The following is a 22,498-nucleotide window of genomic DNA, read 5'->3' as shown; positions in this document are numbered from 1 at the left end:
AAAGTGATCCTCTGCGCACGCGCCGGAAGAGACGTCACCGATGTCAATCAGAGGTGGAGAGGCCGGCACACATGGTCTGTAAACATCCATCGAACCGCACAAAGCTCATCAGACCGGGTGGGACAATTTAAAGGGACAGCAGGGATGATGTTGAGGCTATGTAGAGAAGTGAACAAAAGGTATGGACATGGGGACAACCTGATGATAAGTTCCCCTTAAATGTAGCTGACTGTTGACTTTACTAATGTGCTACTATAGGTGGATGAAGGCCGATTGGGATTGATGGTAGTTCTATCTTGATGTATTTTTGTATACATTGTATGTTTGCCATTGTTGTGTCCATTGTGCACATTTTAGGTATGATTTACCTCCCCACTAAACCGTGGACGTCGTCATAGCTGTCGTATACTTCCAGGTAATCAGACAGGCAGTCGGTGTCTTCTTCAATATCCATCTCTAGAAACTGCAGTTGTATGGGCTGACCAATCTTAACCCGGATGTGCCAGTAACAGATTTGTTCATTCTCGTATTCGTTAGGATATCCTGGAGATTTAATAATTCTTTCTTGCTCTGTTAGCACCCCGCCACACTCCTTTGCTGGAGAAAAAGCAAGTAGATGTTGAGGAAAATCACTTATATATGAGACACTTAGGTGGTGTCAATCAGGTTAGGTGAGAGAGATTCAACAGCAGCAGGGAGGAGGGACACTGAGGATCTGTCAATCAGGGATATTAATTACTAGTGAGGTGGGGCACTAAGTCTTTCAATCAGGTTAAATGGGCAGAGATTTAGCAGCAGCAGGGAGGAGGGATGCTGAGGATCTGTCAATCAGGTTAGGAGGGTGGAGATTCAACAACAGAGAGGAGAGACACTGAGGACTTGTCAGTCATGATAAGGGGAGATACAGTAGAAGGGAGGAGGGGCACTGGGGAGCTGCTAATCATGTTAGGTGGATGGAGATTCAGCCGCAAAGAAGAGGGACACTGGGGAGCTATCAATCAGGTTAAATGGGGGAAATTCTTCAGTAAGAAGGCGGAACAGTGAGGAACTGTCAATTAGATTAGATTGGCATAGATTTAGCAGCAGTAGAGAAGAGGGACACTGAGGTTCTGTCAATTCAGTTAGGTGGGTGGAAATTCAGCAGTAGGGAGGAGAGACACCTAGGAGCTGCCTTTCAGGTTAAATGTGCAGAGATTCAGCAGCAGGGAGGTGGGACACTGAGGAGCTGTCAATGATGTTAAGTCGGGAGATTCAGCAGCAATGGGGAGGCAGGACAAGCTGTTAATCAGGTTAAGGGGAGATTCAGCAGCAGGGAGGAGAGACAATAAGGCGGTCAATCAGGTTAGGTGGAGGAGATACAGCAGGAAGGAGAGACACTAAGGAGCTGTCAGGCTAGGTAGAGGTTGAGTTAAATTTTCTTAAAGGATTATACAGGCATATAGACATGAATTTTCAAAGTAAATACATCAGACTGATCAGGTTTAAGAGATCTGTGTAATGTGTGCAGTCTACATTGTGAAATCTGATGATAGACCCTTTCTAAGCGAGACACCGTTTCATGAAATAATATTTTTGATGAAAGATCACTGAGTAGACTACCTGGATTATGAATACAGTAAAATTATATATAGAGAGAGTCACATAAAAGTTTAGGACTGTTTAGTTTGGGCAATTTCTGGGGGAACAGATGATGGTCTTTACTTTTTTGCAATTTTGAGAATCAAATTTTGGACGTTATGTGATTGTGTCACGTTTGCCTTAATACTGTACTTCATGCTGCTATACTTACTGTTATACACAGCTATTGAGTTAAGCAAGCACAGCTGCAGTGTAAAGCATGGGGATGGACATTACACATGTTTGAGCCTTTAATGAGACAGGACATGAATCTCAAACTTCAATAGTCTCCAATGTGGTTTAGTGACTATTGCTGTGCCCTAAGCCTATATACTGTATACACAGAACTTTTTGAGGCGTTTAAACACGGCAACATTTAATTACAAACTGCTTGAGCAATGGCTCTGATTTTAGAGAAGTTTTTCTTTTCCAGTAGTGTTTTGGAATTTGATTTTTCTGCAGCATTCTGATTGGGCAGTGTTTAGTTTAGAGTAGATTCTATCAGGATACGCTTCAAAGAAGTGACAATCAATAGTTTTTCCACCAGGTGTTCTTTGAAAACTTCTAAAGAAAAAAAAATCTTAAAATACTTCATAATAACAGGAAAGTGAATTTCCTGCATAAATGAATAGGAAGAGTTTTCCAATTGTTTTCGAGCACGATTTTAGAGAGGATCTACCATAAACAACGAAAATAAAAATTCCACAAGAAACTCTGTGAACATTACTTTACAGTTTATGCACACAATGCCTTTCTCAGGCGGATGTTGCCTGGAATCCTCCTGAAGAAGTGCGGCGAAACCCCCCCAAAATATGAACAGCAATTTTAAAATGACAGTTCTGTGCACTAATTCCATCGTATTTTACTTCTTTTAATCGTTTCAGAGTTCCGAAACCGAGAAGCTGTTATAAGAATTTAACATTTTCTATAGTGTCAAATCGAGATAAAAAAAATATGCCGGGGGCTGAGCTGCATCAAAAAATGATGGCAAAGCTACCAGGATGAAAAAAAACAACAGCACTTTCCTAAAGTGGTTTAGCCTAGAAAAAGTTGGCGCTGCCAGTTTCCCAGCGCGACAAAGACGTGTGCACATACCCTTATGAAGCAGAATTAAAAACCACCAAACCGTCCTGCCCAATACTAGCAACCAACAAATATCAATGTTTATTTAACATAACACATATATTGGAGCAATACTGTAAGTTTTTTTTTTCATGGACGTCAAGGCTTATGTTTCATAATCATGATCCCTGTGTTTTTGCTCATTACCCTTGTCATGTCATCATTTTCCAATCTTATTACATCATTAGCCATTGTTGTCCAATTGGCAGAACAGGCTTTTCACTTGCCATCTTAAGTTTTGCAATCTTGTTCCTGGCTTCATAATTCCGTATCCATTGTTATTGTAATTTCTTTTTACATCAGGTCAATTTCTTTACAAATATATGATGAAACTTTCAAGTGCCAAGATGGATGGTCGATGACCCGACAATTTTTTTTTTTAGTTTTTTTTTTTAGTTTTTGCTTCTCTGTTTTTTTTTTTTTTAGCAGCAGCACCGTTTTAGGCGGAAAAAGTCATATTTTTATTTTAGCACTGTTTTTGGGTGATAGATATAAGTGACCACATAATTTCTAAAATTTGCAATGCAATTAGAGAAAAAGCTATTTTTTGTTTAGTTGTTGTTGTTTTTGTTTATATTTTTTTTTACTGTTCACGTTTCACAACAAATGAACTGAATTGAGTGAATTTTTCCAAGTTTTTACAGTGGATACCTAATATGTGTAGGATTTTCTTTTAAATGTGTATTTAAAATGTATTTTATATATATAAAAAAAAGAATAAGGTTTCTACGTAATTCCTCATGGTGGGAACTTTTTATTATTTTATTACTTTTTTTTTGCAGATCTGTGCATGTGTGCGCATACATTATAATGTATATACATTTTATATCTATATAATACACATTATTACGTTACTTATATACTGTATTTATAGAAATGTATATATACACAAACAGGCATTAGTTTTGTTTTGTTTTTTTTACAAAAATTGTCCCCAAAGAAATCATAAAAGCATATATTTTTATTATTTATTGTCCATATTGTTTCCATCCAGGGAAAACTTTACCCCTTAGACCGTTTGGTTGAAACTTTTTCATCCAACCAAGCGGTCTGCAGTTTTCCCCTAATGAGTGATAGGAATGCTGAAACAGCTGTAGGCAGGTGGAATCGTGGTTGGTATTATACCCTACATCAACTGGCAAAGCTCGTTAAAAAGTTGATATTGACTTATTGAATTGCCAGTTTCAGTATTCGGTGCTAGAAACCCTGTTCTTTTCCTCTGTGAAGAGGCTTTTTGCATTTTCTTCCCATGGAAAATTGGCAAAACGTTTCATTACGCCATTATGGCTGTCTCTTTAAAGGAAATTTGGCACTTGACTCATGTTGCCCAAACCGCGGGCGTCATGAATCCGAGCCTGGCGGCACAATTACACCCAGGTATAATGTTCTCTGAAACTCGCCAGCATTTCAGAGAAAATATACTTTAAAGATTCAGCCGTAAAGCATCGGATTCAATACTAGTACGGCTCTGCCTCCGGCCGGCTCTTCCCAACGCTCCAAAAGGTGGTCAACAAGTTTCTCGTTATAGGAATCTTTTCAACCTAGAGATAAAAGGAATGGTAATGCCCAGTTGTCGTTTTTTCCCCATACATTTCCAGTAGGAATTGCAGAGGAAAAACACAATGTGATGTTCTAAGAACTGATGCACCGAGATGTATGAATTGGATTGATATCAGCTGACTGGGTAATTGACATTAATGGACTAATTTCCTAAAAGTTAAGCATCTCGATTAATCTCACTTTCTACTTATCTTACCATGCGGGTTGTAGCAGTAGACGTCCCATTTCTCGCTCTTGTTTAACCGGTAACCATAGTCAACGATGCCTTTTTTTCCGAATCCACAGTTGAATGTAGGCTTAACTATGGGATACCCCACTCTCCCCTTGTGTAGCCATCCTGCGGCGCAGATGTGAAACCCTGCAGGGTACAAACAATAGGACCTTATTGTACAGATTAAATGCGTTTTCCTAGTTTTTTTTCGGATGCAGCGAAGTTTAATTGCTTTTAATGGCTCGTAATTTCTTCCGCGGTTGCGTATAACATTAGACATCAAATGTTGGCGTGCCGGCTGCAATCCTCAGTCAATTTAACTTACTGTTTGCTCGGATTAACGGTACATATAAAACCACTTATATTGTGCGGATGGAATGGCCTTGGGGGGTTTATTGGATGTACGGTAAATGCAAACACAAGATGTTCGCTCTGTTTCAGAATACATCTATACACTTGATTTTATATGGAACTCGTTGAGTGCAAGTACAGAAAAATGTACCTAATCCCAAACCCAATAATCCAGAAATCCTGACAGCCTGACATTTGACCATAATAGTCCCAAATAAAATACAGTGGGGCAAAAAAGTATTTAGTCAGTCAGCAATAGTGCAAGTTCCACCACTTAAAAAGATGAGAGGCGTCTGTAATTTACATCATAGGTAGTCCTCAACTATGGGAGACAAACTGAGAAAAAAAAATCCAGAAAATCACATTGTCTGTTTTTTTTTCATTTTATTTGCATATTATGGTGGAAAATAAGTATTTGGTCAGAAACAAAATTTCATCTCAATACTTTGTGATATATCCTTTGTTGGCAATGACAGAGGTCAAACGTTTTCTGTAAGTCTTCACAAGGTTGCCACACACTGTTGTTGGTATGTTGGCCCATTCCTCCATGCAGATCTCCTCTAGAGCAGTGATGTTTTTGGCTTTTCGCTTGGCAACACGGACTTTCAACTCCCTCCAAAGGTTTTCTATAGGGTTGAGATCTGGAGACTGGCTAGGCCACTCCAGGACCTTGAAATGCTTCTTACGAAGCCACTCCTTCGTTGCCCTGGCGGTGTGCTTTGGATCATTGTCATGTTGAAATACCCAGCCACGTTTCATCTTCAATGCCCTTGCTGATGGAAGGAGGTTTGCACTCAAAATCTCACGATACATGGCCCCATTCATTCTTTCATGTACCCGGATCAGTCGTCCTGGCCCCTTTGCAGAAAAACAGCCCCAAAGCATGATGTTTCCACCACCATGCTTTACAGTAGGTATGGTGTTTGATGGATGCAACTCAGTATTCTTTTTCCTCCAAACACGACAAGTTGTGTTTCTACCAAACAGTTCCAGTTTGGTTTCATCAGACCATAGGACATTCTCCCAAAACTCCTCTGGATCATCCAAATGCTCTCTAGCAAACTTCAGACGGGCCCGGACATGTACAGGCTTAAGCAGTGGGACACGTCTGGCACTGCAGGATCTGAGTCCATGGTGGCGTAGTGTGTTACTTATGGTAGGCCTTGTTACATTGGTCCCAGCTCTCTGCAGTTCATTCACTAGGTCCCCCCGCGTGGTTCTGGGATTTTTGCTCACCGTTCTTGTGATCATTCTGACCCCACGGGGTGGGATTTTGCGTGGAGCACCAGATCGAGGGAGATTATCAGTGGTCTTGTATGTCTTCCATTTTCTAATTATTGCTCCCACAGTTGATTTCTTCACTCCAAGCTGGTTGGCTATTGCAGATTCAGTCTTCCCAGCCTGGTGCAGGGCTACAATTTTGTTTCTGGTGTCCTTTGACAGCTCTTTGGTCTTCACCATTGTGGAGTTTGGAGTCAGACTGTTTGAGGGTGTGCACAGGTGTCTTTTTATACTGATAACAAGTTTAAACAGGTGCCATTACTACAGGTAATGAGTGGAGGAAAGAGGAGACTCTTAAAGAAGAAGTTACAGGTCTGTGAGAGCCAGAAATCTTGATTGCTTGTTTCTGACCAAATACTTATTTTCCACCATAATATGCAAATAAAATGAAAAAAAAACAGACAATGTGATTTTCTGGATTTTTTTTTCTCAGTTTGTCTCCCATAGTTGAGGTCTACCTATGATGTAAATTACAGACGCCTCTCATCTTTTTAAGTGGTGGAACTTGCACTATTGCTGACTGACTAAATACTTTTTTTCCCCACTGTAAGTATGCGTAAAGAGGTTGTCTCACTTTACTCCTGCAGGAGCGCTCTGCTCCTCTGCCTTCTGGCTTCTTGCAAGCTGGGGGGGCAGAGTATTCTTGATGATTGACAGATTGGACCATAGCTGAGCCACCACCACGAACTGTGCGATCCCATAGTGCCAGCAGTGGTTAAGCATCATAAAAGCACAAGAGCACTGCAGTTAATCTGCTGCGGATCCGAGACAGCCTCCGAGCAGCTTGCAAGCATGCACTCCTTGACTAGGAAACCAGCCTCTGTAGAGGTGGCCGGTCGCCTTAGCAACGAGCTGTACATTATAGAATTAAAAATCTTTTGAGAACGGAGACGATTTTTCGATTTTTAGTAGGTCAATTGCAATGTTGCTTATTTTTACAACGCAGTTTGCTATTTTACCACTTTAAGATTACACAATCCCATTAAGACTAGGGTCACACGACCGGTCTCTCCACATCGGAGAAAAACGGACTGATGATTCCAACCAGACTCTGATCAGGGTAGCATCTGTTTTTCACAGACATGTTTTGAAAAAAGAAAGTTTTTCCACCTTCTCCAATCTGTCGGCCAGTGTAAATTGGACCACACTCTGATGTCATCTGAGTACGGTCCTTTTTTTTCCCCACGGACCCATAGACTTGCATTGCCGATTTTCATCTGACACCCGGATCAAAATTGGACATGGCTTCGATCTTTTTTTTTTCTTCCGCAGACCAGTCAATCCAAGGAAAAAAAATCAGACGTGTACAATCCCATAGAATATCATAGGCATGAGTGCTATCCGTGAAAAACACAGATAGCACTCGTCCGAGAAAATCAGTCGTGTGTATGAGCCCTGATGCAAATATCCTAAAGTCTGGAATTTTCCCTGATCTAGCATTTTAGAGGTCACAAAGATACCAAAATAATGGCAATTTTACTGTACAATGTTTCTGACTAACCTGTAAAATCTAGCTATAATAGAAATGATTCATCCAAAGTGGTAGATATTGGTGACTGTTCACACTACAGACCAGTGATCTCCAACCTGTGGCTTTTTAGCTATTGTGAAAGTACTACTTCTAGCATGATGAGAGGTGGTGAGCCTCAGGTTGAGGGCCACTGCTATAGACCGTGCCAATCAGGAATTTCCAGTACTCCTTATGCTAAAATAAAAAAAGTTGAATCCAAAGGCCTTATAATTGTTATTCTTAAAGGGTTTGTCCACTTTTGAGCATCTTTATACAGTTGATATATATGCAGTAGCTGTATATATTACATCTAGAGACGCTGTCACAGTTCTTCTGGTTGTCATTGGTAACAGTCAATAAGTATGTAGTCAGACGTCCCTTTAAATAGGTTTTTCCTTTATAGGAAGTAGTATGTTACTGGGATGGAAGGTCACTTCCAAAGTAGGTTGAGTGTCACTGCCGGGGCCCCATGATTCTCAGACTGAAGGGTCTACACCACTATTTTTGCAGCAGCCGAGCATCACTCTGTCACATCTGATAGAGGTACAACTCATTTACAGATGGACTGTCCGGCATAGGAATCCCACTGTTCAAATACCCTATTAGAAAATGTTACTATGGAGATTTCCTAATTGGGGACACTAAGATATTTGCATGGAGTGTGGCTAGAAAGAACACTTTTTACTCTGGAGGATATGGCCAGTCTTTGCATTACACAGACATTCGGTAGATTTCAATTTGAACTGTGCTCAGTAAGGGTACCGGCTCCCAACCGCAGCGATCCAACAATATAGGGAGACATATATTCAATGTAAAGCTCCATGAGAAAAAAAAAAGTCTGCAAAATAGCTCATAGCCAAATCAGAGACCTATCTGTAGACAGCACTGTTTCTGGGTTCTTGCCCCTCATCAGTAAAGAGAAGGGTACTTGGTTGGCTGAATGAGATGTCATACTGTGAATTTACACTAGAAAATATCAAATGCACCACTTATGAATAAATTATAAATATACAAAACTTTATTAAAAATAGGACACTATGTTAAAAAACAAGGATGGCAGTGGTATACCGACAGGCAGATACAAGGTTAATCAATAGGCACAGAACAATAGGACGCTATCTAAGTTGTGTCAGCAAGTCGCTTGGAAAAGTGCAAAGTGCATGGCACAAGTAACTAAAGTTATATAAGTGTAATTAATAAGGGACAAAGTGTCCATGTACATTAACACTAAAACTAAAGTCACACAGGGGTTAAACCGCTACAAGGCATAACAACAACCAAGCACACCATAATAACAAATAATATGTCCAGAACATTTACCTAAGAGGACCGTGGCTCTGCCCACCCCAACACACGTTTCGGCGCAGTGCCTGATTCCCCTTTAAATCAATGTGAGTCCCACCCTGCGATCAGCTTATTCTTAGGAAACCCGTCCAAGGTGGAAAATCCCTTTAAGATCTGAAGTGTTTGCATTTATGCCTATCCATAAACTTTAAATGGAGCGACAGCGCACATGCTGGACCGCCGCTCCGGCAGTATAAAGCAAATTACTAACAAATTTACATGTGATGGAGCGTTACTGAATAGTGGACGCTTGGGGAAGGGGCATAACCCCTTAACCCGAAATGTCAACTTTCACCACTTTATTCATCTCCTGTAAATTTCCTACCTGTGATTCCACCAAGAAGCCGAGCCTCAGGGGTTTTACTGTGTCTACATCCAGTATATCAAGCAAAAGTAATTCTGGTTTAACTTAGCACTAATTATGGTTTTCACAAGTTGTGAAAAAAAAAAAAAAACTTGGAAGTTGAGAGGAAGGTTTTTGTTTGCATGTCTGGCGTTTCAAGGGAAATGATCTCATATTAGTTGAGAAGTGTAAGAGCGCTATCACTTCTGTAATACACAATGCCATTATTAAACCCTTGCCAAAATTCAATGAATCGCAGATGTTTGGGGAAATGTTTCACCCTTCAGCTTTTTAGGGAAGATGTAAACACTTCATAGTTCACTGTTTGATGTTTGCTTTGTAATCATTGTTATTAAAGGGACAAATTATAAGGTGGTTTTAACGTGTTTCAAGCTAAATTTAATGTAAAGGCTATGTACATCTTTGCACAGATTTTTTTTTTTTTTTTTTTATTGTTCATGCGCATCCTATATGCAATCTTTTTAAATAGTCTTTATTTAAAAGGTTCTACCATTTTATTGGTGCATTCATTGATCTGCAAAAAAAAAACAAAACAGAAATTCATCAGAGCTCCTGCTCCCAATGGAGCTCTGTGCTACTGTCATGATCCAGACCGGGTTTTTCCTTTTCTCTCCTTTTTCCTTGTCTGGTCGTGTCAGGTTAATTTTTCTTTGCCTCGTTCTGGTTTCAGGTCTGCTATTTCGAGTGTAGCTGACTCTGGAGAACCCCTGGTTTGTCCTGCTGCATTTAGATAACTTTGCTTGTGTCTGTGTCCTCCGTTCCTGCCCGTCCCATCTCTTTGTGTCCTAGTGTGTTTGGATTCCCCGTTACTCAACTCGGCTTTGGCTCTGATAATGTGTCTTCCGTCTGATACCTCTTCTTCTGACGTCTCTGACCTGTTTGCTCTCCTCTGACTCTGCGTTTGTAATTCCCCTTTGTACTTTGCTACTCTCTGGTATCGACCCGGCTTGCTGACTATTCTGCTGCAATTTGGTGGTAGCCTCGCTGCAGTTCTGTAGTTCTGCTCTGTGCAGGACTTCTGTTCATTCTCCACTCTGCTGCCATCTAGTGGAGTTTGCACTACTCTGCAGCTACCTGCAGTGCGGCAGCATGACAGCTACCCCATCTCTTGTTTTCAGTGTTAGAGACAGCAGACGGGAATGGTTTGTATACAGATGTAAAAAGCAAAACGTAACTAGTTTTATGAAAAGCAAAAGAAAAACAGGAGAAAAACACATGAAGAGGAAATAAACGCAGGGTAGAATCTGTGCAGATAAATGATTAGTAAAGATAGGAGCATCCTGGATACACACAGATCTCTAATCCACCCTGTATTACTGGGAGGGACACTCCCACAAAATACAAATCAGAAACTTTGATCAGTCTGCAAACTACATGCTAGAGGGTCTGAAAATTTAATTAAAGAATAAAGATTGTAGACTAAGGCTTTAGCACAATTTTATTAACTAAAGGTAACCACTAATATGTGTAAAATAACTTTTTCTATGTCAAAGGTGTCCACAGCCTCTTTATATACTTTTTTTAATATAATCTTTATTTTTATATAGCGCTAACATATTCTTTACAGTTTTGCACACATTTTCATCACTGTCCCCAATGGGGGCTCACAATCTGAATTCCCTATCAGTATGTCTTTGGAGTGTGGGAGGAAACCGGAGTACCAGGAGGAAACCCACGCAAACACGGGGAGAACATACAAACTCCTTGCAGATGTTGTCCTTGGTGGGATTCGAACCCAGGACCCTTGCAGCGCTAACCACTAAGCCACCGTGCTGCCCAATATAAAAGTTGCACTGATGGCACAATGTCTCTGCCTGTCCCCGGTCCTGGCAGCTTCACCTACTGCATCATGTCTGACTCAGAGACAGAGAAGGACCAGTCCTTTTGTCCTTTTAACATAAGGTTTTTTTATTAATAGATTTTTTTCTATAAACAACACAATTTGTTTTGTGTCATTATTTTCTGAGATCTTTCACTTTTTTTTTTTATTTTCTATGTGGAGAGTGTTTTTTTTCTTTTCTGAGTAGACCTTTTTATTGGGGTACCTGTAGATTTTTGTTTGCTTTCTGTTCCATTGTTTTGGAGGGAGATCTGGTGACCTGAAAATGGCAATTCTGGTGGTTTTAGCTGTTTCTTTACAGCATTCACCGTTTAGGACAAATAGTTTTGGACTTTTATAGATGCTGTGACCCTAAAAATGCCTCATCTTTTACACATTGTGAAAAGAGTGTGATTTGAACTTTTTAAAATATTTTTATAAAGTGTCAAAACTAATTTTTGTCTATTTACGTATTTTTACACTGCGATTTCTGACACGTCCGCACTATTGCTTAATTTACTTACAAGACATGAAAAACCTGTTCTCATCTATGGGGGTCCCAGCAAGAAGACTTCTCAGCATTCATACAAATCCTGTGGATAGGTAATAATTTGGTGTTTGTTTAAGGTTTTTCTGCCCCTGAGGAAGCTGCTCAATACCAGCGATACGCACGGAGACCTTTGTTTCCTTCTTCTATATGATCTTTACCTGAACTCCACACAACTTCTAGACATTTGTATGAATTTCTCATGTTCTATTTATTGGATGTTTTATATTAGTGCTGGGATTCACTTGCTTAATAGTCTACAGTATTGGACATTAAATGCGGGGTTCTTTTCCAATTTTTTAGCTTTACCACATGCTAAAATGGAAATTTATTGTCTTTTTATTTGCTATTTCAAATACTGCATTTTTAAATAGTGTTTTTTCCTTGTTGTTCAATGTTGTTTGATTGTATAATAAAAGTTACTTTTTGCTGTGCCATTATTTATGTGGGTGTATCGTCTTTGTTTTTTTTTTCTTAGAAGGTTTTCCTACAATTACAAGTAAGTTTGAAATAAATTTCAGTAATAATCCAGAAATCCATAATCCGATGCCGAATTGAAGGATTTTTACATTAAATATTTCTCGGGTCACATTTGCCAAATGAGGCGGCTGAACTCATAGATGTCAACTTCTGATCATCATCAATTTCATGGCCTGATGTAGACTTGTGATTAGACCAGACACATTTATTGTAAGTTATTTAGTTGTCTAGTGGAGAATTGTCTGGTAAAGTCTGAACACTTTTTGTTCATTTTACTTATTTATTTTTTAGTTCTTGAAAGAACAGAACATGAAGTTACACATCACAGGTGGTCCTGTTATCATAGGGCGGAGGACAGTTCCTGTGACGTGCAGTATAGAACGGCATTAATTTAGTCACATTCATGTTATTTATCAGTGCCAACGAATTATTGAATTATTAATTTTTTTTTAGTTCATTAAAACAAGATGATTTCATGTTCTCTTTTTTTACCAAGAAAAAGTAGCAGAGCAGAATAGATTTACAAAACTAATATATTCTGGGGGTCAGAGGAAGAATTGCACAACTAGTCTGTACCCCTGCCGTAACATTGTTGAAGCATCGATTTTTAAAACTCATCTTTACTTTGTCACATAAGAGGGCGGGATGCCACCCATGAATGGAGCAGAGCAGAGAGACTGTTCACCCATGAATAGAGCAGAGCAGAGAGTCTCTCCACCCATGAATGGAACAGAGCAGAGAGTCTCTCCACCCATGAATGGAGTAGAGCAGAGAGTCCACCCATGAATGGAGTAGAGCAGAGAGTCTCTCCACCTATGAATGGAGCAGAGCAGAGAGTCTCTCCACCCATGAATGGAGCAGAGCAGAGAGTCTCTCCACTCATGAATAGAGCAGAGCAGAGAGTCTCTCCACCCATGAATAGAGCAGAGCAGAGAATCTCTCCACCCATGAATGGAGCAGAGCAGAAAGTCTCTCCACCCATGAATGGAGCAGAGCAGAGAGTCTCTCCACCCATGAATGGAGCAGAGCAGAGAGTCTCTCCACCCATGAATAGAGAAGAGCAGAGAGTCTCTCCACCCATGAATGGAGCAGAGAGTCTCTCCACCCATGAATGGAGCAGAGCAGAGAGTCTCTCCACCCATGAATAGAGCAGAGCAGAGAGTCTCTCCAGCCATGAATAGAGCAGAGCAGAGAGTCTCTCCAGCCATGAATAGAGCAGAGCAGAGAGTCTCTCCACCCATGAATGGAGCAGAGCAGAGAGTCTCTCCACCCATGAATACAGCAGAGCAGAGAGTCTCTCCACCTATGAATGGAGCAGAGCAGAGAGTCTCTCCACCCATGAATGGAGCAGAGCAGAGAGTCTCTCCACCCATGAATGCAGCAGAGCAGAGAGTCTCTCCACCCATGAATAGAACAGAGCAGAGAGTCTCTCCACCCATGAATTGAACAGAGCAGAGAGTCTCTCCACCCATGAATAGAGCAGAGCAGAGAGTCTCTCCACCCATGAATGGAGCAGAGCAGAGAGTCTCTCCACCCATGAATAGAGCAGAGAGTCTCTCCACCCATGAATGGAGCAGAGCAGAGAGTCTCTCCACCCATGAATAGAGCAGAGCAGAGAGTCTCTCCACCCATGAATAGAGCAGAGCAGAGAGTCTCTCCACCCATGAATGGAGCAGAGCAGAGAGTCTCTCCACCCATGAGTGGAGCAGAGCAGAGAGTCTCTCCACCCATGAATAGAGCAGAGCAGAGAGTATCTCCACCCATGAATAGAGCAGAGCCGAGAGTCTCTCCACCCATGAATGGAACAGAGCAGAGAGTCTCTCCACCCATGAATGGAGCAGAGCAGAGAGTTTCCACCCATGAAGATAACCGAAAAGGGAACTGGTCAATAAAATTTCAAGGGAGAGTTGTAGAATTTGTCTTCTAGTCCTGAGCTTATGTGGGAGGATGACTGATTGATCCAGATGAAGAAATGTGATAAGTAAAAAGAATATGGTAATGTGCTCAGAGATTTGTTATGTTGGCAAGGGTGTATTTGTGGTGGAATCAAACTTAAAGTCAAGGAAAGACGAACGCATAGCAATCAACTGTGTGATTAGTAGGAAAGTTTGCAGCACTTATTTTATTAAACCCTACCGTGACTTAAAGTGTGGTTGACAGCTAGGACAAACAGTTGGAAATGAGAGAAAGGAGCCAGAAATTCTGCTAATCACGGCACTGACATTTCCTCACAAACAGTTGTGCTGCTGAAAACAAGCCATCATCAATTAAAGTCATGGCATTCAGCAAACAGGGACAGTTTATTAAAGAGTAAGCACACTTTTAGTTATTTTTTTTCCCATGTTTTAGGTTGTTTAATTCTGAGCAGATTGATGAGGGTCCGAATCCTGAGACCAGACCCCCACCAATCGCTCCAAGGATGCTCAAGGACTGCAGAGTTCAGGAGACAGGAGCGCACACAGCAAAGTATGGACACCACTGTGTGTATGAGCTCTCCAGCATCTGTGCAACTTACTTCTTGGGCATCTTATGAGCGTTTAGTGCGGGGTCTTCAGATACGGACCCCCACTGGTCTGCTCAGAATTAGAAGGCCTGAAAAAAATTACTAAAAGTTTAGTTACTCTTTAAGTTCATTTATGTAATTGTATAACTTAATTTATGCCACAAGAACACCCGTTCATTCAAGGGAACAGAGATTGATAGTGGTTCAACACAAAATAGACCTTTAGGAACTATAGCAATCAGCAGATAAAGGGCCACAGTGCTGCAGGATGTGCAACATTCCCTTTTTTTGCTTACATTTGATCACCTGTATGGACAGTTGAATGGTGGATCCTGTGTTATCTACTGTTTATAGAGGTGTTATCAATCACTGAAGTGGAGGAGGAGGAGGTGAGCTGTAACACCACCTACAGTGAATGATGGATCCTGTGTTATCTACTGTATATAGAGGTGATATCAATCATTGTACAGAAAGAGAAGGAGGTGAGCTGTGACATCACCTACTGTGAATGGTGGATCCTGTGTTATCTACTGTATTGACAGGGAATTCTGTAATATCAATGTATTTCTGGGGTCTTACATGCATACTCTGTATATGAAAATGCTGTCTCATGATAATGATTACCTATAACCTTATTCTTCATAAGAAATTTTACGTGATGGATAAACTGTTTACTGCACCCAGTTGGACATTGAAACTACACGTCCACATATTAGGTAGATACTGGGGCCATGAATACTTAGTAAGACAGGTTAATGAGGCTAATGGAGCTATAACTGTCATGAGGATAGATTAATGAGAATGATATTGGGGTCTTGTGTAATTTACCCAAGACCTATTAAAGCTTTCAGCACGTCTACACAAATACTAATAATTAACAGCCGAGTACAATCTGATTGGTTAACGAATATGAATATGATTGGTTGGAAACATTTATGCTTACTGTTGAATGATCAATTCTCCAATGAAATGTGATGATGTAATGTTACCGCCTACTCGAATGAGCATATAAGCTACCTAATTAAATCAGGAAAGGGGGAACATCCTGCAGATACATACCCTGTCTCTGTGTGTGTTTGTTCTCCGCTACTCGAGTAGGCCTCAGACCATAATCTGGCAACCTTCCAGCATATCGATCTCCCATTGAGAGATAAAGATCAAATCACAAACTCATCAGTTGGCGTCCCTGGGTGGGCTGGTTACAACAGAAGACCCCAGTATCCTGAAATCCGGCACCCGCAGACTGACGGCCTAGAGGACACACAGATCAAAATCACCGGTGAAGGTAAGAGCCATTGATTCTTACAAATTCTGTGTCTCCCCTCTGCTAAATGCTCTGAACCGGCTTTTGGGGTACAGTATAGTCTGTCTTCTTACATACCAGCGCTAAGAACCGTAGAATATCCTTGTGATACATAATACGTATGCTGGAGGGAGAAACCTAAAAGCTGCTACGTATGATTGCGCATGAATGATTGAACCAACCTTGAGGGTACTAGGAATTCTTTACTGTGTTTTTGCCCCTTGGGAGCGTCTCTCCATGGTAACTGGCTTGCCAGGATTCATGTGAGGACACGTCTCTGGCGGCATACGCATAAAGAAGGCTGCGTACGTCCTCTCGGAGAGTGCTAGAGGTACTATTACGGTGTTAAAACGCCGTTACAGACAGGATAGGTCTATCCACCTTCTATTCTGTCTGATGCGCACAAACTGCCCTCTAATGGTGCTAAAGAACTTTGAGGTAATAGGGATTACATTAGCCTGCATATTAATGATAGCTTTAGTCTTCTGGTTGATAAATAAGATCTCTGAGTATACAAGGCTCAGCAGGTTTAGTTGAGGGAAAAGATTTTTACTGGGCTAATAAGAAAATTTGGGTCATATTAGTCTGCCTATAGTTAATTGGATTTGCTCTCTGGTTGATATATAGAATTGCTGAATACGCTAGGACTAATTGTAGAGAAGTGCCATCTCATACTGAGTACGTAGAGATTTAGTGTTAGATGACCAGGAGGGTCATGGCCAGACCACTAAATAGTTAACCTTCTTATCAAGGTTCCCATGGGTTTGATGCCTATCAACTGATCAGTTTCAGTTTAGGACACGCAAGTTCAAACATTGAGCGGGAACCTCATAAAACAACGGGATGCAGTCTATGTCGGCATAGATATTGCTAAGCAGGAGTGATAAAGAAGAAGTAGACTTGTTGAGATGTGGGCACACAGTAATAGCGTATATTAAGAGAATAAGTGAATAGCAACCAGAGAAAGAGGCAGATAGAGAGATACGGTCTAGGTGCGGCCTGTACATTGAGTTAGCGAAGTGCAGTCAGTACGGGTCCGCAAGCCATAGGCATTTTACACTTTAGGACAAGCCAGGAGAATTTTTCGCCCCAATACAGTCAAGTATCAACCAGAAAACATAGATAGGATTTTTAGCAGGAGCACCAGGAGGTGATAAGCTTAAGCAGTTAACAGTTTACTGAATCTGTGTGAAGGAATGTGAATGACCTTTGAGACTCTCTGCTGATAAGTGGAAGTGCATGATCTCATGTGTGAAATTCTGTTGTATTGCTTGCCGTGTGTGTGGGTGTGTGTGAGCCAGCTATTCCATGAGAAAATGTCGTGCCCTAATTGCACATTTGGATTAATGTTGCTTATATCTCCTGAAGGTTGGAGAATTGTCAAAATTATACCAGGAGGGTATATCCAACAGCTCACTGGTTTTGGATTTCTGTCAGACAGATTTCCAGAGTATAAAGTGTTTAGGCTCAATGTGCATGGTATTCCTGCAATTCCCTGGGTCGACGGAATTTCATTAAGTGACATAGAAAATTATAATCTTGTCAGATGTCCATTAAATAACGGGCAACCAGAGACGTACCTGGTTGAAGCGCAGCTTGCTGCTTTGCTCACTGGATTCACATTATAGCATAATACGTATTTGAAGAAGGTGTACAGCTAGTTTTTCATAATGTCAAGTTTTTTTTTTAAGAATGCATGTTGATAAGAAAGAAAAAAAAAAAAAGGAGAGGCAGATGGTTCAAGGTACAACGTTGCCTTTGACTTGAAGCAGTGTTAGATATCCATGGAAGGCAATTGTCAGGTAGTAAAGATAAGGAATGCTTTTAGTATGTGTTAGAAAGAGGAAAAGGAAAAAGAGAAGAAAAAAAAAAAAAAAGAGGAAATCCCGTTATATGTGTAATGGAAATCCACCACTCTGCCCCCTATTCGGTATTAATATGGTGATTTCCAAAGGGGGGGAGAAGAGAGGAGAGTCAGCTATTTTTAAATATTTTTAATCCATAAAGGTATCTCTCATTAATCTGGATTTTGAGTTTTTCTTTCCGGAAGGTCCAAGAACCTGGTTGTATGGCGATCACACAGCATGAGATAGTAGAAAGCAGAACCACTCCTCCCTCATAACTCTACAGGGGAGGTGGAGTTGACGGCACTCATTGAGGCGTTTAGGGGGCTTTAAGGTAAGCAAGACACCACATATACAAGTCATTGTTTTCAGGTGAACCCACAACTGCAGCCCCATATGGGGAGGAAAGGTCTTTTCTTACATCAACAGGCCCTGGAAGAGGTTGCCATAGTGGAAGTGAGGGTACATATGAGAAGGAACCCGTGGAGCACGAAGCAAACAAAGTGGCTGGGAATCAGCCAGAAGATCAAGGTACTGGGAGACCCCTGAGGCGCCTCCACTGGTCATGGTGAGCATTAAAGATAACCAGTTAGACTTAAGTATCTTACAGGCTCTGACTCGGTCACCAACCGGGGAAGAGACTGAAGTCTGGTCGGAAGCTGGAGCTCAGAACCGTGGATGGTGGGACAGTGGGTATGTTTGCCAAAATCCTTGCACCATGTGATGGCTCATGACTCAACGCACGTGAGTGAAGACAAAAACTATGTGCTCTGAAGAAAGATGCTGGGTCCACCTGTTTAGCTTTACATTAACATAGATTAGATGCGCACAACACAGATAGACTAGAAAGATGCCATAGACATACACGTGCGCCTGGGCCCTCCTATCCGTTTCAATGACTGCAGATTGACTTCATACAGGCTGCCCAAGGTAAGATGTATGAAGTATGTGCTCGTGTGTGTTGATCTCTTTTCAGGGGACTGGAGGCCTTCCTGATGTCAGAAGCTACCACAACTGAGGTACTCTCTTGTCCACATAGATGTTGTAACTATTTGACAACCCCTGCAGCAGGTCCGGAGTCCAAAAGGGACTCCCATTTGTGTACAAATAAGTTTTTGATTCTATTTTAGTTAATCCAGACATTGGTTGCTGACCAAAAGACACGAAGACCACTGGAGCCACTGGTTGATGGTCCCCGCTAAGCCACATCCGTAGAGTTAAACGGAAGACCGGTCTACACAAGCTACTATGAGGTCCTGGAGTGGAAGAATATGGGTCCTGTCCCTGATGATGTTGGCAGCTCTACTGCAAGAAGGACAACTGGACGAGACACTTCAGAACAGCACATCAGTAACCTTGTGGTTTGACACCAAGGCAGCAACAGCTACATTTAGGGTGGACTTGTGTCAGATAGTGAAGTGTCAATGGAATCTTAAATTTGGGAAGAAGAGTAGCAACCCCAATTATAAATATCTAACAGGAGTTGAAGGGGCGGTGGTATATATCTGTGTAACTAGACCTGGAAATGAGAACTGTAATTCTTGGTCAGATGCAGCTTGGAACACGGGAACTTCATGGGGGTATAAGCCAGAGGAAGCCATGACTCGTGTTAGTTCATCAGGAAAGCCTCTCCTCAAGAGGATGAATATTGCTGTACCCATTCCAAAATGGGGTTGTGATCCAGAGGTTTTGGACTGGAGATTCTCTTGCAATCCTCTCCTTATAACACTGGATGAACCCTCTCTTGGAGATGAAGGTCTCTATGTATTGGGACTGTATACCCCAGGTAGACAGGTTCAGCAGGGAACATTTTGGTTAAAAGCTGTTCCTGCACAGGACAAGGAACAAGAGGAGGACAAACCCCAAAGGTCAGGAGAAATGTTGGATGTTGATGGAATTGGAGAATTAGGCTATGAGGAGAAGTTAGCCGTAGAAACAGGCTACACAGAGAGGAATGAATGGTTGCTATGGATGAAGTATACTACAGAGCAAAATAACAAAACTGATTGTATTGCATGTGCAACCGCTAGGCCCCATTTAGGGACTATTCCCCTCAGATATTCAGAACAGGATCAAGTAGACTTACAGTGTATTCTAGCTTTGTATAATGCCACATATGACCCTAGTGATAATGTTCTGTGTCAATCTCTATCAGTCCGGTATCCAATAGCAAAAATTGATCAGGTACCACCTAGAGTTTATGCATATCCAGGTGACTACACTTGCTTCCTGAGAACAGGACCAGGAAGATGGGTAGGAAATCTACCTTCAGAGTTTTGTCACAACACCATCCCAATAAATACAGATACAGGAGGTTTTAAAGCCAGTTGGTTTCAAAACCAAACTATAGCAAGGAGTGACATATGGTGGTTATGTGGAGATATGAAATTGAGGCCTAGGTTGCCACCAGGTTGGGTTGGCAGCTGTGCTCTAGTTCAAGTGCTCATGCCATTTAAAATAATTTCATCAGAAGAGATTAAAGGAGGTGGAATGAATGTTGAAACCCTACACAGAAATAGAAGGTCAGTACCTGCTGGGTCCTTTGATCCTAGAGTTTATATAGACAATATAGGGGTACCCAGAGGGGTACCGGATGAGTACAAGGCCAGGAACCAGATAGCAGCAGGTTTTGAATCAATTTTCTTTTGGTGGGTGACAATTAATAAAAATGTGGATTGGATAAATTATATTTACTATAATCAGCAAAGGTTTATAAATTACACAAGGGATGCAGTAAAAGGGATAGCTGAACAATTAGGCCCAACTTCTTTAATGACACATCAGAATAGGATGGCTTTGGATATGTTGCTAGCGGAAAAAGGGGGCGTGTGCAAGATGTTTGGAACGTTTTGCTGTACCTTCATCCCCAATAATACAAGTCCAGATGGGAGTATCACCAAGGCGTTGGAGGGTCTTACATCCCTGTCCGAAGAATTGGCAGAAAATTCGGGTATCAACAATCCCTTCATGGACTGGTTGGAATCCTGGTTCGGTAGATGGAGTCATCTTGTGTCCAGCCTCCTCATCTCTCTGGCAGTAGTAGCAGCAGTACTTGTGACCTGTGGATGCTGCTGCATACCATGTATCAGAGGACTACTTCAAAGACTGATTGATGCGTCTATTACTAAAACTATGTATATTACAATGAAACCTTACAATAATGATTATGAGCAAATGGTTTGAGGTTGAGAATTAGATATGATCTCCCTTTCCCTATGGGGAATTCGGCAGAAGAAGGGTTAGGAAGTCCGACACTGGCATTAGGCCTTTGAATGTACCTATATGTGAATGGTAGAGTCATATCTGTTCTCAAAAGGGGGGACTGACAGGGAATTCTGTATGTCCTTTTAATATCAATGTATTTCTGGGGTCTTACATGCATACTCTGTATATGAAAATGCTGTCTCATGATAATGATTACCTATAACCTTATTCTTCATAAGAAATTTTACGTGATGGATAAACTGTTTACTGCACCCAGTTGGACATTGAAACTACACGTCCACATATTAGGTAGATACTGGGGCCATGAATACTTAGTAAGACAGGTTAATGAGGCTAATGGAGCTATAACTGTCATGAGGATAGATTAATGAGAATGATATTGGGGTCTTGTGTAATTTACCCAAGACCTATTAAAGCTTTCAGCACGTCTACACAAATACTAATAATTAACAGCCGAGTACAATCTGATTGGTTAACGAATATGAATATGATTGGTTGGAAACATTTATGCTTACTGTTGAATGATCAATTCTCCAATGAAATGTGATGATGTAATGTTACCGCCTACTCGAATGAGCATATAAGCTACCTAATTAAATCAGGAAAGGGGGAACATCCTGCAGATACATACCCTGTCTCTGTGTGTGTTTGTTCTCCGCTACTCGAGTAGGCCTCAGACCATAATCTGGCAACCTTCCAGCATATCGATCTCCCATTGAGAGATAAAGATCAAATCACAAACTCATCAGTATCTACTGTATATAGGTGTTATCAATCATTGTACAGGAGGAGAAGGAGGTGTAACATCACCTACTGTGAATGGGGGATCCAGTGTTATCTACTGTATATAGAGATGTTATCAATCATCGAAGAGGAGGAGGAGGTGAGCCGTAACATCACCTACTGTGAATGGTGGATACAGTGTTATCTACTGTATATAGAGATGTTATCAATCATTGAAGAGGAGGGGGAGGTGAGCTTTGACATCACCTATTGTGAATGGTGGATCCTGTGTTATCTACTGTATATAGAAGTGTTATCAATCATTGTACAGGAGGAGAAGGAGGTGAGCTGTAACATCACCTACTGTGAATGATGGATCCAGTGTTATCTACTGTATATAGAGATGTTATCAATCATTGAAGAGGAGGAGGAGGTGAGGTTTGACATCACCTATTGTGAATGGTGGATCCTGTGTTATCTACTGTGCATAGAAGTGTTACCTCTAATCCTGTCTCTGATGATAATGGAACTGCTGAAAACTCATCTCTACAGGACAGGAAGTGTGAGTCTAGTGGCTAGTTTGAAATTGCAAGATTTCTGATGTGAAAAAAAGTAAATTCTTAATAAATACATTTATCATCAAAATCCTGACTTAAACAATAATTTTAAGATAATTAATTCCCTTTAATACAAA

General features: G+C 41.1%; 1 protein-coding gene and 1 long non-coding RNA gene across 2 annotated transcripts in view; one reads left to right on the top strand and one right to left on the bottom strand.

The window, feature by feature from the left end:
* Window positions 1-22,498, bottom strand: part of TNFAIP6 (TNF alpha induced protein 6) — a 40,239-nt gene that overhangs the window by 5,371 nt on the left and 12,370 nt on the right. Inside the window, exons 3-4 of the mRNA XM_073545607.1 lie at window positions 4,496-4,657; window positions 369-597 (exon numbers count right to left, since the gene is read on the bottom strand). Coding sequence (XP_073401708.1) covers window positions 369-597; window positions 4,496-4,657 — 391 coding nt within the window. The remainder of the gene's footprint in view (window positions 1-368; window positions 598-4,495; window positions 4,658-22,498) is intronic.
* LOC141049314 (uncharacterized) lies at window positions 15,679-20,905 on the top strand. Its single transcript, XR_012220329.1, has 2 exons — window positions 15,679-15,994; window positions 18,987-20,905. It is a non-coding gene; the product is annotated as an uncharacterized lncRNA (long non-coding RNA).

Source organism: Dendrobates tinctorius, unplaced genomic scaffold (genome assembly GCF_039654945.1).
Source record: "Dendrobates tinctorius isolate UK_male_01 unplaced genomic scaffold, ASM3965494v1 ptg000143l, whole genome shotgun sequence".
Lineage (NCBI taxonomy): Eukaryota > Metazoa > Chordata > Amphibia > Anura > Dendrobatidae > Dendrobates > Dendrobates tinctorius.
Note: the sequence above shows the minus strand (reverse complement) of the source record. Positions and strands in the feature narration are given on the sequence as shown.